Source organism: Tupaia chinensis, unplaced genomic scaffold, assembly GCF_000334495.1.
Source record: "Tupaia chinensis unplaced genomic scaffold, TupChi_1.0 Scaffold000602_1, whole genome shotgun sequence".
Lineage (NCBI taxonomy): Eukaryota > Metazoa > Chordata > Mammalia > Scandentia > Tupaiidae > Tupaia > Tupaia belangeri.
The window spans coordinates 400,734-416,518 of NW_006160120.1; the positions used below are offsets into that span (position 1 = coordinate 400,734).

Here is a 15,785-nt window from a genome sequence, read left to right on the forward strand (position 1 = left end):
CCTCCCCCCTCCCGCCCCCCCCCCCGGGATTTTGGGCATGCACGCACACACCCAGCATGATTTTCAAGCCACCGGGTCTGGGACTCGAACTGGCATTTGGCCATGTGAGATCCAACTGCCTTAACCTCCATAGCACCTGTTGGCCCTATAGGCATCATTTTATAGATAAGATGACCAAGGCAACAAGTGGCTCAGTGACCTGCCTAAGCCCTCCCTGCTGGGAACCGTGCACAGTACCAGGTCTCCTTCCGGAACCCTGCTTTGCTAGCTGGGTGCCAAGCCCATCTGTTTGTCCATTCAGGAAATACTTAGACATCCCTACTCTGTGCCCCACCAGCATAAATGCTGCAGATACAGACCAACCCCTGCCCTCAAGGAAGTCACTGGGAAGAGGGATGCCCACGCAAATGCGTATAGAAAGCACTGAGGTGCTCTGTAGTATGCCGGAAAGCCAGGGTGCTGTAAGACAGGAGTCAGCCCAGGGTGATCCAGACTGGACGCTTCTAGTGCATCTGGTTAACCGTTTGCTGTCCTGGACAGCTTAGGGCCTGATGACCCTGGAAAAGACAGTTAGCTGCAGCCCCCGGGTACACCCCCCACTAGAATCGCCTTTCCAAGTCTCCCCCCACCTCTGCTCTTTGAAGACTGTCCCTTTACAACTGCCCTTTCCACCAAAGGATTCAGACACAAATTGTACTTTAAATTCAATATCGGTCATTAATATTTCATGATTACAAAACGTTAAAGATAATGTCAGTGGAGGGAGCGTCTGCACGGGCAGAATGGATGACTCAGAAGTTCGGGGAGAGGGGAGCCGGCATACTAAGTGGCTGGAGAGTCTTTGAGGTAATCCGGCATGACAGCCAGCGGCTCGGGCTGAGTGCAACATTCTCTGAGGTGCTCACAAAGCCCCGCGCTGTGTATAAATATTTCCCCTCTGATTCTTGTCACCTCGTGTTTGTTACGCTTGCGAGCAGGTGGGGCTGCTGTGACCTCCTGGGCATCTCCTCCATTTCTGAGGAAGGCAAATGTTTGCTTCTGAAGAAGGGCACAGGGCCAGTGGGCAGACCTGCTAGCATTGCACGTGGGGCTCGGGCTGGGAGGTGGGTGGTCTGGGGTCGAGCCCCGGCCCTGCATGGACTTGTTCTGTGATCTTGGGGCCATTGCCAGCCCTTCCTGAGCCTCTGCTCCCTCTTCTGCAGAAGGGGCTAACAATTTTGTCCTCATCTCAGGAAGATGGTAAGAAGGCAGGGCGGGAGGGTTATCTGGGACAGCTTCTGGGTTTGGGCCAGTACCAAGGACTTGAGAGATGGGCTGGGCTGAGGCTGGGGGTTTGGACAAATGGCTTCACCTGTTGGAGTCTCCGTTTCCTCATCCACACACTGGGCGCCACTGTAGAACTGACTTTTTTTTTTTTTCCTTTTCTTTTTTTAATTTGTCACAGGGAGATTGACAGGAACAGAGGGGTAGAGAGAAAGCACCCCCTCCCCCCATAGGGCATGGTCACACTGCAATCCCTTCTCCTCCGTTTCTCTATCCTGTTGGGATTGTGGGCACAAACACACACTTACTGGGCATGTCTTTTAAGTCACCAGGGACAGGATTTGAACCTCATGGTCATCCATATGAAATCTGGCTGCCTTAACCACCAGGCCATGGACCTGGCCCCAGAACTGGCACCTCTTAGGTATGAAGATTCAATGAGCTCATCACTGCAAAGGGTCTGACACGGTCAGTGCTTAGGAGGAGTGAACACAGTCAAAAGGAACAGAGACCGTTAACTGAGCACTTACTAAGTACCAGCTAGCTCAAGTGCTTTCCACGCGTTACTCTGTTTAATTCTCCCACCAGCCTTGTGAAATGGAACCTTTTGTTTTCTCATCGATTAGTATCTCCAATGAAGGGGTGCGCAAGGGAGTCTAGTCTCCAGCTCAGTGGCCAGTCTTCTCTCTTTTTAAGATTAAAAAACAACAACAAAAATTTTAAAGACTTTTGCCATAGGGCATGTACTTGTCAGAAAGAAAGAGAGACAGAGAGAGGGGGAAAGGGAGAAATCACCTCTCTGAGAAGATGGCCATAATGCAATCCCTTCTCCATTCTCCTCTCAGGGTTTTGGGCACATATGCATAGGCCTCCCACATGTTTTTCAAGCTCCTGGGTCTGAGACTCAAACCTCAGAGACAGCCAGCCATGTGGGATCCAGCACCTGAACTATCACGCCACCTGCTGGCCTCGGTCTCCTTCTCTTAATGATTGATTTTCCCCAAAGGCGGCTGCAGGGGTTTGGTGAGCTAGGTAGGGGAGGGGCTCAGAGAGTGGAGAGCACCAGGAAAAGGGAGTCCCACCCCCTACCCCCGAGTTATGATCCAAATCCCAGCCCGTCCCCTGCACATCCTCCTGTAAATCTCCCAAGTCTCAATTCCTCCATCAGCAAAATGGGTGCTGATCAGGCACTGGTTGTTGAGTCAGTAACAGGTTGTGCTAGAAAATAACATGCACAGGCCGAGTCTCGCCCAGAATATGTATTAAGTGAAAACGGTAAAATGTTTGTGGATGAGTGCTCGCACCTCCACCCCCTCTCCTGTGAGTCTCAGCCTTATCTTTTCTAGGTTTTTTGGGCTGCTTTCTGAAAGAAACCCACTGGGCAGAAGCACATGCCTAGCTCACCAGGGCACTTGCTGGTGGTGCGACGGGGAGGGGTGACAGGCTGGTGGGGGTGCACTGAGAGTCTGGAGAGGAGGCGTCTCTGCCCGGCAGCCCAGTCGGATCTCTCTGCTTGGTTTGCAGCAGCCCAGAGCCTCCACCGCTGCCCTGGGAGCAGGTTCAGGGAGGCAGGAGGGGGAGCACTCTTCCCCCCCAGTCCAGCCGCCACTTCCTCTCCAGCCACCTTTGTTATCTCCCTTTCATGCCGCGGAGGAGTGGATTCAAAGGCTCCCAAGCAGCAGGCACTGAGGTTTGAGCCAGCTTTGTATTTTCTTTTAAACCGCAGTTGAAAGAGACGAAGGGAACTTCAGCCTAGGGACTTCCTCAGCCCGGAATGGGCTGGCGGGGCCTGGGAAGTAGGAAGCCGCCAGTGGGGGCAGGGAGAAAGGCTGACAGGAGGGAGGGACCAGGTGGAACTCAGAGACCTGACTGCAGTCCTGTTGGCCTGATTGCTTAACCCATGGTCCCGCTGACTCTGGAGACCTGAAGAGCCCGCAGGGCAGGGCAGCTTGGAGAGCAGGTCGGGCTGCGGTGGTGGCAGCTGCAGAACTGCAAGGTTCCCTTCCCTGGTGCTCCGAGCTCTTCGCCCTCTGCCTTACTCATCTGGACCCCAGGTCTCAGGACCCTCTTCTGCCTCCTCCAGCTTACACCTCTTCCCAAACTGCCCGTGACACTCTCACGAGCACCTCTTCCAGAACTCAGGCCAAGCACCTTGGGGTTGCCCTTGCCTTCATCCTGTCCACCTCTCACACCCTCTCCAGCCCAACAACCTGTGTCCCAAAGCAGACCCCTGTCACCTCTTCCATTGCTACTGCCTGGGCCAGCCACTGGCCTAGTACTGGCCGAGCACCTTTTGCTTCCAGCTAAGCCCCTGCTGCCCCCTCAGCACCTCCCTCCCTGCACCCTGCCCCCTCCCAGCCCCTGCCCTCCTTCAGGCCTCCTCCTGCCAACTGTTCTCAATGCAGTGGCCAAGGTACCTGTCGGAAACCCTTCAGGACTCCCTTCCATGTGGACTATAGTCCAAGGTGGCTGAGCACCTGTCCCCAGCAGCCACCTCGGCCTCCCTGCTGTTCCTCCAACACCTGGGCCACCTGTCACCACAGGGCCTCTGCCCTGGCAGCCTCTGCCTGGAATGCTCTGTCCCCAGATGTCAGTGCGACCCCTCACTTTACTGAGGTCTTTGTTGACTTGGCTGTCTGTCAGCGTGGCCTCCCCTAAGAGAAGCAAGGTCCCTCTTCCTGCCGTTCCCCTTTCCTTGTTTTCTCAGCACTCGGGGTCACCTGACATGTGTGGACTCCCCCTCTCCCAGTTTGCTGCAGTCTAGCTCCCCAGCCCCTAGGACAAGGCTTGACATACAGCAGGTACTCAGTAAAATGATAAGGGAAGAAAGCAAGTCTCCAGATCAGCCTTATCCCAGGGGCTTCAGACCCCGCCTGGATCTTTGTACCCACCTGTCGATTTTTGCCACCCTTCACTCCCGTGGGATTTTTTATTTTTAGAGAGATTTTTGCCATAGGGAGTGTGCACTCACTGGAAGGAGACAGAAGCCATGAGAGGGAAAGTGAGAAATCACCTCCTCAGAGGCAATGGCCTTCTCTATTTTCCATTCTCCTGGGATTTGGAGCACGCATGCACGTGCCGGACATGATTTTCGAACCACCAGATCCGGGTCTCCAACCTCATTCAGCCACGTGGGAATCCAGCACCTTAACCGTTACGCCACCTGTTGGGCCCTTCTCTTTCTTCCTCCCACCCCCGTTTTTTGCCAATTTTCTGCTCTTTACCAGGCTAGCACCTTTGGCTCCTCCTGCATGGGCTTTGACGGACAGCTTGGTTCTGGCCCCGTCCCAGCCCTCGCCCCGCCCCTCTACCTTCGCTTCTCGCTCCATATTTACCGTTAGGGTGGGCGCCTGGCTCACCTGCCTCCATGGCCAGCACGGTGATGTTGTGCCAGCCGGCCGTCTCGCGGTCCAGCCCCTTGCCGGTCACGATGGCGCCCGTGTCCGCATCAATATCGAAGATCTGGTCCAAATCCGATTCGCGGTCAATGGCATACCTGAGGGGGCAGGGCAGGCCTGACTGAAGGTGTCTCAGTGCAACACGGAGCCTGCATCTCCCACCCCGAGAGGGGGCCCACTTGCCTCGGACGCGCATTTTCCGACAGAGGCGGCGTGGGGCCATCTGAGTGTGGCTCGCAGCTGCACCAGTGTGACACGAGCAGCCCTCAGCCTCCCTGAGCCTCAGTCCCCGCAGCTGGGCAATGGAGCTAATAACTCGCACCCGCAGCATGAGGAAGGGCTGGAAGGAGGCCAAGCAGCTGGTACAGTTAGCATTCACTCATGTTGACTCACTTTGCACGAGGGGTGACTCTAGAATTGGGCTTGAAGGCAGAGGAGGGGACTGGAGGTGGCATTCTGGGCAGGGGGACAGAAGGTGCAGAAGTAGGGCCGACGGGAACTATTCAGGAGATGGCAACAGAGCAGGACCAGCTCTCCGCTAGAACCAGGAACTGGGGAGAGGTGGGCACAGAACACGTGGCCACAGAATTCCGAGTTCCACCCCTACTGGGGACGGGGGTGGGGGGCATGATTCTGAGCAGGAGAGAGGGCGGCATTCGGAGGCTCTCCCGGAGCCCCAGACCTGAGCGAATGCCCTGGCGAGGGGTTCTGGGGCACAGCTGCGGCTTCTGCCTGCCTGCGCAGCACGCGCGAGCTAATCTACGGCTTTTCAGTTGCTGCGTGAAAAAGCCCTTTGTTCCGCCTTCTTCCCGGGCCTTTGTGCCGCGGCTCCAGGCCTGAAAGGCCCGTGTCCAACACATGTCTCGGGCGGCGTCGGCCCACAGAGGCCCCGGCAGCGCTGGCCGCTGCTTCCCGGCGCTGATAAGGCGGGTGGGGGTGCGGTCGGGCTGCCTGGCAGACAAAGGCCTCTAACGCCAAGCAAAGGCGCTTCGTGCAGTGCGGACAAAGCAGCCTGCTTGGGAAGGGCTCGACCCGGCTGCCCAGCCCGTCCTCCACCTCCCAGAATGGAAAACTGAGGCCCAGAAAGGAGAGGACACCAACACTGCCTGCTGAGGGCCTGAAGCCCTGGGTGACCTTTCAGTAGAGTCTTGGCTGCATTGCCAAACTCCGGGCTTTAGCGTCCCCATCTACTGAATATGCAGATAATGACACCCATGAGACTGCACGGGTCTGAGGCAGAGCTAGGTTTTAACCCCCCTACCCACATTCTACCTTGAGACCTTGGTCAAGTCAGTTGTCTTCTGTTTTCTCATCTGGAAAAGGGGTGATTCATACCCAGCTCACTCTGCGGTGTGGTGAGAGAAGCAGTGGCAGCCCTAGTTCTTTTCCTATTTAGTGCCTGTTGTAGTGGAGGGTAAGCATGGGGCAAGTTGCAGAGGGCTGGGCACGTGGGCAATGGAAGTTGGTCTGCAGAGGGCCATGCATGTGGGCAATGCAAGTTGGTCTGCAGAGGGTCATGCATGTGGGCATTACAAGTTGGTCTGCAGAGGGCCGGGCACGTGGGCATTACAAGTTGGTCTCCTGAATTCCTGGTGTAATCCCCCCACCCCACCCCCGTCCCTAACTGCTAAGCCCACATCCTCCATGCCCCTGAGCAGCCTGGGTCCCACTGACCTGGGCGAACGCCCATGGGGACATTCAGCCTCAGGTTGGGATTCCTCCTCCTACCATGCATGAACAGTTTGCAGACTGCTTCTCCCCACTCATTCCTTTATGCCCCAAGGACTGACATTGCCTGCCCTGTGCAACTCTGTGCCAGGCCCTGGGGATAAAGTAGCAAATGGGACAGACAAGGTCCCTGCCAGGCCATCACCCCATTTTTCAGATGAGGACACTGAGGCTCAGAAGAAAATTAGCCAAGCTCAGGACTGCCAAGTGCAGTTGTGCAGGTTGAGTCACCCAAAGGTACTGAACCCAAGGGGGAAGCAGGATGACTTCTAGGCAGTGTTCTGCCAGCCATGTGTCCTGGCCCAGGGAGGGAGTTTTGCTTATTTACATGAAGGGGCCAAATGGGCTAGCAATGACTCTGCCCGGAGATGCACAGGGTCTGTCACAGAATTGGAGTTTGTACCCAAATTCGGGACTCCATATGCAGAGTTCTTTCTAGTTCAATGCATGGAGCCTCAGGGCCCCTGGGCCCCCGACCCGGCCTATGAGATGCTCAGATCAAAGAAGGTAGAAAGAGACTGGGTGTCAGCTTAGCTGGAAGGGGCCTCCTGATTCTGCCAGTGGGAGGACAGAGTCCAGGAGAGGGCCAGGGGCTTCAGGCAGCCCAGGGCCCCTGATCCCTGGATTAGGACTGGGCACGAGGTAGGGCTTGGGGTGGGGACCAAGGCCTTGTTGCTTCTCCCCTCTGTGCTCAATTTCTCTCCTCTCTAGTCCACTTCTTTCCAGTTTTTCTTTTGTTCCCTCCCTAGAGGGGGAAGGAGGGGCTGGAACCTAAGTGTAGGCAGCTGTTCCCAAGGCCACGCAGCAGAGGCCACCAGGACCTGCCATTAACCAGTTGAAGACTTAGGGCTGGGGGTCACCGCAGACGGTTGAACCCAGGTGTTTTGGTTCCAGCTTAGGGAGCCAGCAAGGTGTGGGAGGGAGGGGCTGCTGAGTGGCAAGGATCAGCTTGTGAACCGTGGGGCTGAGGAGGAACCTTGTGCACCTCATGTAAGTTGTGTGTGGCCTTGTTGGGGTGGGGTGACGTGCATATGTGAGTGCGTATGTGCGTTGTGCGTGCAGCTGGAGAGCAGGCTCAAGAGGCAGCCGCTCAGCCCTGGGCCTGGATCTATTATAGGTCCACGTTGTCCCCAACAAGTCACTTCTATCCCTGAGCCTTAATTTTCTGCAAAACACAGATGCTCAGCCTACCTTGCCCGAGCGAGCGCTGCTGAGAGGGTGAGCTGCATTCAAGGGACCTAGCTGAGTTCCAGGAAAATTACTCCGTGAGTGGGGACTATTGTTATTCTAAGTACTATTCAGACATGTCTGCCAGGGAGTACACAAGAGCCCCCCCAACCCAGCGTGTGGCCTGCCTGAGGGTGGGTGGCCCCGAATGTGGACAGCAGAGCCTGCCAGTGGTCTGAGGACAAGAGACAGCTGTGGACCTAGGAGGTTCTGCTTACATTTTGCGGTCCTACTTCTTCAGCTGGGCAGGATCTGAAGGGCTGCAGGGGAACTGGGGCAGTTGTGGTAGGGAGGGCGAGAGGTGATGGGTATCAGCCACTGTGTGTGTGCGTGTGTGTGTGTGTGTGTGTGTGTGTGTGTGCGCGCGCGCGCGCGTGCTGGTGTGCTCGGGAGGCATGGGAATGGTGCTTAGGAGTGCAGCTCTTCTGCCCATCCGCCTAGGTTTGCTATCTAGCCATGTGACCTTAGGCAAGTCACATCATCTCTGTTGTTCAGTTTCCTTCTCTTACAAATGGAGATGAGGGGTCGGCAGGTGGCATGGTGGTTAAGGCTCTGGACTCCCACATGGGCAACTATGGTTTGAATTCTGGACCTGTTGGCTTGAAAATCGTGCCAGGCATGTGCGCATATGTACCCAAAATCCCAGGAAGGAATTTTGGGGTGACGGAATTGTGGCATGGCCATCCCCCGGGGGATGACTTTTCACTTTCCCCTCTCACTGTGTCTCTCTGTCTTTCTCTGATGAGTGCAGGCACCCTATGACAAAAACCTTAAAAATAAATAAATAAATAAATAAATAAATAAAATACAAAAGGATGCCAAAAAATAAAAGGGAGATAGGTGGTCAGGGCCATCAGCTGGTGTGGTGGTTGAGGCACTGGATTCCCATGAGGCTGACTGCAGTTCAAATCCCAGACCCACTAGTTTGAAAATCACATTTGGTGCTTGTGTGTGCCCAAAATTCCTGGAGGAGAACGGAGGAGAAGGTAATGTGGCGTGGCCACCCTCCCGAAGGGTGATTTCTCACTTTTCTTCTCTCTGTTTCTCTCCAGTGAGAGCACACAACCTTTAGCAAAAACCTAAAAAAGAAAAAAAAAAGAAAAGGAGATGGTAGTACCCACCTCACAGGCTGGCTAGAGGGCAGGCCCAGCGCGGCAGGCTGGCTAGAGGTTCAGGCAAGCGACGGCCAATAAGACATTCCCACAGGGCTAGCGCCTGCCACACAAGGCATCAGTTCACTCGTATTTTATTTACTGAGCAAGACTGAGTGGCAGCCCGGAGCGAGGGCTTTACCTGCACGAGCATCTCAAATTCTCCTAGGTACGGTCACTGCTCCCATTTTACAGGTGAGGAAACTGAGGCTCAGCGAGCCTGGTCACAGAGGGCTAGTTAGTGGCAGAGCAGCGTCCCCAGCCCAGGTCTGTCTGGAGCCCCAGGTCTGAGAGCCTCCTCCCGAGGAGCTGGCCTGGCATTCCCACGTGCTAGGAAGAGCAGGAAATGCCGCTTCTGTTGTCAAGGTGAGGGAGAGAGAGATCAGATGGGTGCTGCTTCCTGGCTTGTGCGTGCGTGTGCTTTTCTCCGCATAAATATGTGCATATATAATGCACCTAGGCATAATAAACATGGAAGGTGTGGGCTCATGCATGTGCGGGCTTTCTGGAGTTCTGTGTGCAAGCTCATGAACACATGTTAACACATGCAGCACGCTGGCTGGTGCCAGCTCCACCCAAGCTACCGGGTGGGTGAGGCCTCCCTTCAAACGCAAAGGTCTGGACCCCGCCCCCCAACTGAGGGACCCTCTACTTACTGGGCCCTCTGTTGTCTCTTCCCCAACCTCCTTTAAGGCACATATTCAAAAGCCGGCACATGATGCCCAGAAAGTTGTATGTGGTTAGTGTTGATTGCAAAATGAAGAGGAAAAACGAGTGTCTAGACCACCAAGAAAAAAGGGAATGTCCATTACCTGAGGGCCTACTATGGGCCAAACACTTCATTCTCCTTCTAACCCTGGGAGCACTGAGCACATGGACCCTGGTCCATGGCAGACATTTAACACCTGTGAGTGAAGCAGGTACTATCAGGACAGCCCTTTTAGAGAGGGGAAGCTGAGGCTCAGAGGCGGCACGGCGACTTGCTCAAAACTCTACAACTGAGCTGGGATTTGAACCCAGGTCTTCTCTGGTTCCAAAGCCCATGTACTTTCTGCTATCCCACCGTGGAATGCCCTGTGGGAATGAAGCATTCGCTTCCTCTGGTCCAGTGTGGACTTGCTTGTTTTGATGTTCAGTGGCCAGTTTATCTCTCTGAAGGGCTGACTCTGAGCACTCCTTTCCCCCCCTCTAAAGCCTTCCAAGATTCCACACTGCCTAGGATAAAAGTTCCACTCCTTTATTTGACATTCGAGGTCCTTCTCAGACTGACCCCAAGTGCCCCTCCACCCTATCTCCCTCCATACCTGAGGTGAGCTCATTGAGCTGATCTTTTTCCTCCTGAGCCTCCTAGCTCCGTTACTCTGCGATTGTTGCCAGCCACTCCATCACCCAAGCTGGAGCTCCCTTCTCTCCATTCTAAACCTTGTCCTCTTGTCCCCCCTCAGGGCCACCTGGGGGAAGCCTGTGCTCATTCCCAACCCTGGTGTATGGAGTACTGGCCCCTTCTCTGAGCTCCCCGGGCCTCTACCTCGGCCACGCCCACTCAGACCTGCATCTGTCCTGGGGTTCATCCTGTGCAGGCCCAGCCTTCCCTGGTCTGTGTCTGACTCGTCCCTGTGTCCCACGCACAGGCAAGTGCACGGCTCGAGTCCTGGAGCTGCGCGGCCCGCAGAGGGAGCAGAAGCAGGGGTGGAAGAGCAGGAGGCTGCACTGGGACGTAGTCAGTTGGCAGTGAAGACCCAGTCCTTTCCCTTTCCAGTGGGGTGGCCTTGGGCAAGTCCCTCCCGCTCTCTGACCCTCAGTCTCTTCACCTGCAAAATGAGGCTCAAACGTCCAGAGGAGTCCAGGCAAAAATGTGAGGTCCTTCCAGCTCCCCTTGCAGAGACTCAGAAAAGTCATTGGGGACCACCTACATTTCTGTATTCCTCGGGTACCTTCTGTGTACCCACATTGTACTAGGTGAGGTCTCCCCTCACTCCACTTCATTTCTTCATTTCCAGGAACATGCCAAGCTTGTTCCTGCCTCGGGACCCCTGCGTCTGCTGTTCCCTCTACCTGGAGTGCTCGTCCCCACGTTTGCCTGGTCAGCTCTCTGTTGTTCTGATGGGGCTGGTTTATCACAGCCCTAACTGCTCAAAGCACAGTGGCCTCAAGCCTTCCTTCTTCCATTCCTTTATTTCCTTCACAGCTCTTATCAGCAACTGTCCCATTTAACCGTGCCTTGAGTCGGTCAACACTGTCTGGGCCTATTTACCGACGGTTTCCCTAGGAGAGGCAGCTCCATGGGGGTAGCGGGTAGGGATCTCATCTTACTATCTCTGTTTTCCATTGCGTAAGACAGTGCCAGATGTGACCAGATGCGTGGCTACTGGCTGGTCAATGACCCTTAGGACCGGGGAGATGGGAGGCAAGCCTGGCTCTGGGAGTCACATGTGGCTCACGAGAACCCTGTCTCTGACTCCCACCATCCCTTGCTGGGCTCCCTTCCCAGGCTGGTGGCTCCCAGCCTGGGAGCTGCACCCCAGCTCTGCCCTTGGCTGAATCATCTTGGCCTCCCCAAGCTTGGCTCAAGGCCTGCGTGAAGGAGGAGTCAGTAAATGTTTGTGGTGTTAAATTGGACCTGCCTCAGGCTCCTCACTGTCTCCACATCTGAGGAGCCCCAGGGAAGGGGCCGGCAGAGAGAGATGAAAGGAGGTGAGAAGCCCGTTTTCAAAGTCGGCCCTTTCAGCGCAGATAAAAGCAGGAGGGAGGGGAGCCACAGGAGGGAGGAGGGAGAAGACTGGGATGCCACCCCCCCCAGAGTGTGGTAGGGGGGACAGGGAGGAGGGAGCCGTTGCAGGAGGACTGACCTGGGGCCAAGGACTCAGCTCTGCTCCTGGTTCTCCACTCCCTCCCCGTGAGAGCCTGCAGACTGCTGCTCCTCTGGGGGTCCCAGTTTCCTGGCAGAGGTCTGGAGTCAGGCCAGAGGCCAAGGGGAGGGTTAAGGACTGTGCCCGGGCAGGTGGGAGGTGGATGGAGGGGGTGAGAGGCAGTGGCAGAAGGTCCTGGCAGTGTGTGTGGTGGTCGGAGCACAGGCATCCTGGGCTTCCTCGTGGACCTGAAGTTTTCAGCCTGCCGTGGAGGTCCCTAGGCCCTACCAGGTCTCACTCTGTGCCTCCTCGCCCTCGGTCCACTATACACTCACCGTCTGCTCTTCTCCAGCCACACCGAGCCCTCCACTGCCTCTGCACATGTGTACAGGCTGTTCCTCCACCTGGAATGCCCTTTCCTCCTATTTACACCTGACCAGACCCCGACACCCATCTCAGTTCAGTTTCTGCCTCCTTCAGGAGGTCTTTCCAACCCCTTGGGTGGCTATTGCCCAGTCTGAGAGCCCACGGCAGTCAAACAGAATGCCCACGGCATCTTTGCGCCTCCTCGCCTCCGGCTGCCACGTCAGGTTGCACAGGCTGTGTGCACTGTACAGCCTTGAGCGAGCCATTCAGACAGACGCTGCTGACAACGCTACCCTTGGAACCATACAATGCAGAGGGCCTCACGCTAAGGCCCCTCCCCTTCTCTGAATGCCCATCACAAGCCAGTCACACCGCTCACAGTTGGCTCATTGGCCACATACAGGGGTTTTAGGAAGGAGGCGGGGAGCCCAGAGCCTCTTCCTCACCCACCTGGACAGGCTACTCCTCTTGCCTCTGACCTGCTCTTCTGGATCAATTTCTACCTCAACCTCTGACCTTCCTCCAAGCTAGGCCACTCTTAGGGCCTCCCCAACCCCTGCAGCTCCCAAATCCTTCCAGGGACACCCGCTCTGCCTGTCTGTCCTGTGTCGGCTTCCTCTCCAAGCCTTCCCACTCTGCTTCTGGGCCAGCAGGCAGGCCCCTCTGCACCCTCCCATGGGCTCTTCTCTGTCTCCAATTCCTTTCTCTTTGTTGGTCTCCACACCTCTGTGCATTGGGGCTTCTCTCTTTCTCCTTCGTCTTTCTCTATTTGTATAGCTCACTATTTGCCAAGTATTCAGAAGTGTCCACCGAGCCCCAGGCCTCAATCATGAACAAAGAGAAGAATCCCTACCCTCACAGAGCTTACCTTCGAGTGGGAGGAACAAAGATGAAATCAGAAATTGAGGTACGTGTTAACCGGGGATGAAGGCCGATGAGGGAAGAAGTAAAATGAGGAAAGGCGATAAGAAGCGTCAGGGTTGAGGGCTGGGGTGGGGCTGACATTACAGGGACAGTGATCAGGGAAGGCCTCATGGAGGAGGTGACTTTGGGGCAAAGTCCTGAAGGAGCTGTGAGAAGGAACCATGGTGGGCAGGCTATTAAGGGAAAGTTGTTCTAGGCTGAGGGATTAGCAGAAGCACAGGCCCTGGTGTAGAGGTGAGCCAGTGTATCTGCAGAGTCAGAAGGAGGCCACTGTGGCCACATCAGAGTGGACAATGAGAGGCAGAGTAGTGGAGGGATGCCTGAGAGGTCACAGGGAGGCCAGGGCCCACAGGCCTGTGGTCATTGTTAGGGCTTTTTAAAATTTTTTAAGTTTATTTCTCCCGTGACAGAGACAGGGTGGGGGTGGGGTGAGGGAACCCCAACAGGGTCTTCATGTCAAGACCCACCCCCAGCTTAGCCAGCTCAGCTCACAAGCACCTGCATGCCCAGCATCCTCAGGGAGGTCTGGAGATGCAGACCCAGGACCTCTCCCATGCAGCCCAGTTGCATCAGGATACACTACCTGGCTCAGGGCTTGGCCTTTTATTCTGAGCTCAGCAGGGGCCTTTGGAGGTCCTTTGAGCAAACTGGCCTGGCTCCAGGCACCTATATCAATTCTAGATTAAAGAAGGGCGAGGACAGAAGCTGGGGGACAACTGTGGCAATCCAGCTAAGAGAAAATGCCGACCTGGCCCAGGGTGGCAGCAGCAGAGGGGGTGGGAAGTGGTCAGGTTCTGGACAAGTTTTAGGGGAGAGGTGACAGGATTTGCTAATAGATCTGCAGGAGGTGTGACAGAGAGGAATCAAGGATGGCTCCAGCATTTTTGACCTTAACAATCTGAAGGATGGAGTTGTTATTGCTGAGCTGGGAAGGACTCTAGAAAAATTGATGTTTTTCTTTCTTTCTCTATCTTTCTTTCCTTTTCTTTCTTTCTCTCTCTCTCTCTCTCTCTTTCTTTCTTTCTTTCTTTTTCTTTTTTTTTTTTTTTTTTTTTGTGAAGAGACCAGAAAACTTATCTGGTCATGGCAAGTTTGAGGTCTAGAGGAGGTAAAGGAGAGATGATGCTAGAAAAAGGTAGGACCAGAGGAACTAGTAGTCCCAGGTGTGGCTGAGCTCAGCCTCTCTGCTGTCTGTCTCAGCTGGTTCTCCCTTCTTGTCCTCACTCCTCTGTCTCTTCTTCTGCATCAGATCTCACTCCTTGGCTCTTCGGCTCCCTGCCTCTGTGCGCATCTCTGTCTCCCCCTCCCCCAGGTGTCTCCTCCTCCCCTCCCCGCCCCCAGCCCTCCTCCCATCTGCCCGCAGTGTGTCCATGGGGCGATGGCGGGCGGGATAGCAGGCAGCAGGCGTCGGCCCCGGGCGGGGGTCTCACCGGACGGGCCGGTTGGCGGCGTCCGGGTCCCGCGCCGTCACCACGCCGACCAGGGAGCCCACCTGCGCGTCCTCCTGCACCTCCAGGAGGCCGGAGGGCGGCCGGAACTCGGGGGGCTCGTCCACGTCGGTCACAGCCACGCGCACGATCGCCTGGTCACGGAACGTGCCCAGGTCGGCAAAGCGGGGGTCCACGAACTTGTTGAGGGCTTCCAGGACTACGGTATGCACTGGCTGGGACTCGAAGTCCAGGCGCTGGGGGAAGGAGCAGAGTGCCAGTTAATGGGCTGGAGACAACTGGGATTTTGCTGCTTCCAGGAGGGGACTGGGAAGGCCTAAGGTCGTCACATGGTCATTCAACTACAAGACTCAGCAGGGACCTGGCAGACCCAGACCAACCCTGGCCTACAGGTGGAAAAGGTAAAGCCACACTGGCTGCTCAGCAATTCCAGAATAAAGGTTCTGCACACCTAGACTTCCTGCCTCCCAGCACAGTGGGTTCCGACATTTCATTAATTTACCTAACACCTTCCAAGAACTTATTATGCACCAGTGCTTTAAACATATTAACTCAATTTTCCAACAACCCTAAGAGGCTTGGATTATGATCTCATTTTACACGGGAAAAAATTGAGGCCTGGAAAAAGCTCAGTAACTTGCTCAAGGTCACTGAGCACTCAGTCACTAGCAGAACCAGGATTCAAACCCAGGCAGCGTGGCCCCAAAGTCCCAGCTCTTAACACCAGCAGAGGAAAGGGCATTGGATTGGAACTCACAGATCTGGGTTCAAATCCAGCTTCTGCGGCTGACTGGCAATGTCCTGTCTGGGATTCCGGTGATGGGAGAGACATTCTCTGGTCACAGGTGGTAGCAACTAATGTGAGCTGAGCCTGATAAGTCAGGTGGCCTTAGAACTTCCCTCTGAGGTCTGGCCAAATCCGCGCTGAGATTGAGCTTCTCATCTGGGGGTGCTAATGGGTGACCCTCTGATGAATGAGCTCCGTGGCCGTGTGTTGGCTCTGGCCTTCTAAAGACGATGCCTTCCAGCAAAGAAATGACCCCGGTGGAGCCTCGGGTCCCTTAGTTGCAGGGCGCAGGAACAGCCTGAGTGGCAAGGGTGATCTTCCTAGACATGCACAGGCAGGTGCCTGCCCTGCGTATAGGGCCCCTCCATGCCTCATAGAACTCCCGACCCCCACCCTCCCCAATAGCAAAAATAGCCACTTCCTTCCTCTGTCCTGTTGCCTGGGAAATCAGGATGCAGGGAGGCAGGCGGTGGCCAGGCCTGGGAGTGAGCGATGGACTCTGGAGCCCGGTCATCAATCAGGCGGGGGCTCTGCTCCCTGAGCCGGCACTGACTCCGCAGAGACACTGCAGGCGCCGCTGCCAGAGCAGGGTGGGGGGTGGGGGGCTGAGGGGCTGGGAGCAGGGGGGGGCGGGGGGTGGGGGC

At 55.7% G+C, this 15,785-nt stretch overlaps 1 protein-coding gene across 1 annotated transcript in view; it reads right to left on the reverse strand.

Moving 5' to 3' along the window:
* Positions 1-15,785, reverse strand: part of CDH22 (cadherin 22) — an 84,612-nt gene that overhangs the window by 26,801 nt on the left and 42,026 nt on the right. Inside the window, exons 6-7 of the mRNA XM_027775748.1 lie at positions 14,337-14,590; positions 4,623-4,759 (exon numbers count right to left, since the gene is read on the reverse strand). Of these exons, the coding sequence (XP_027631549.1) occupies positions 4,623-4,759; positions 14,337-14,590 (391 nt within the window). The remainder of the gene's footprint in view (positions 1-4,622; positions 4,760-14,336; positions 14,591-15,785) is intronic.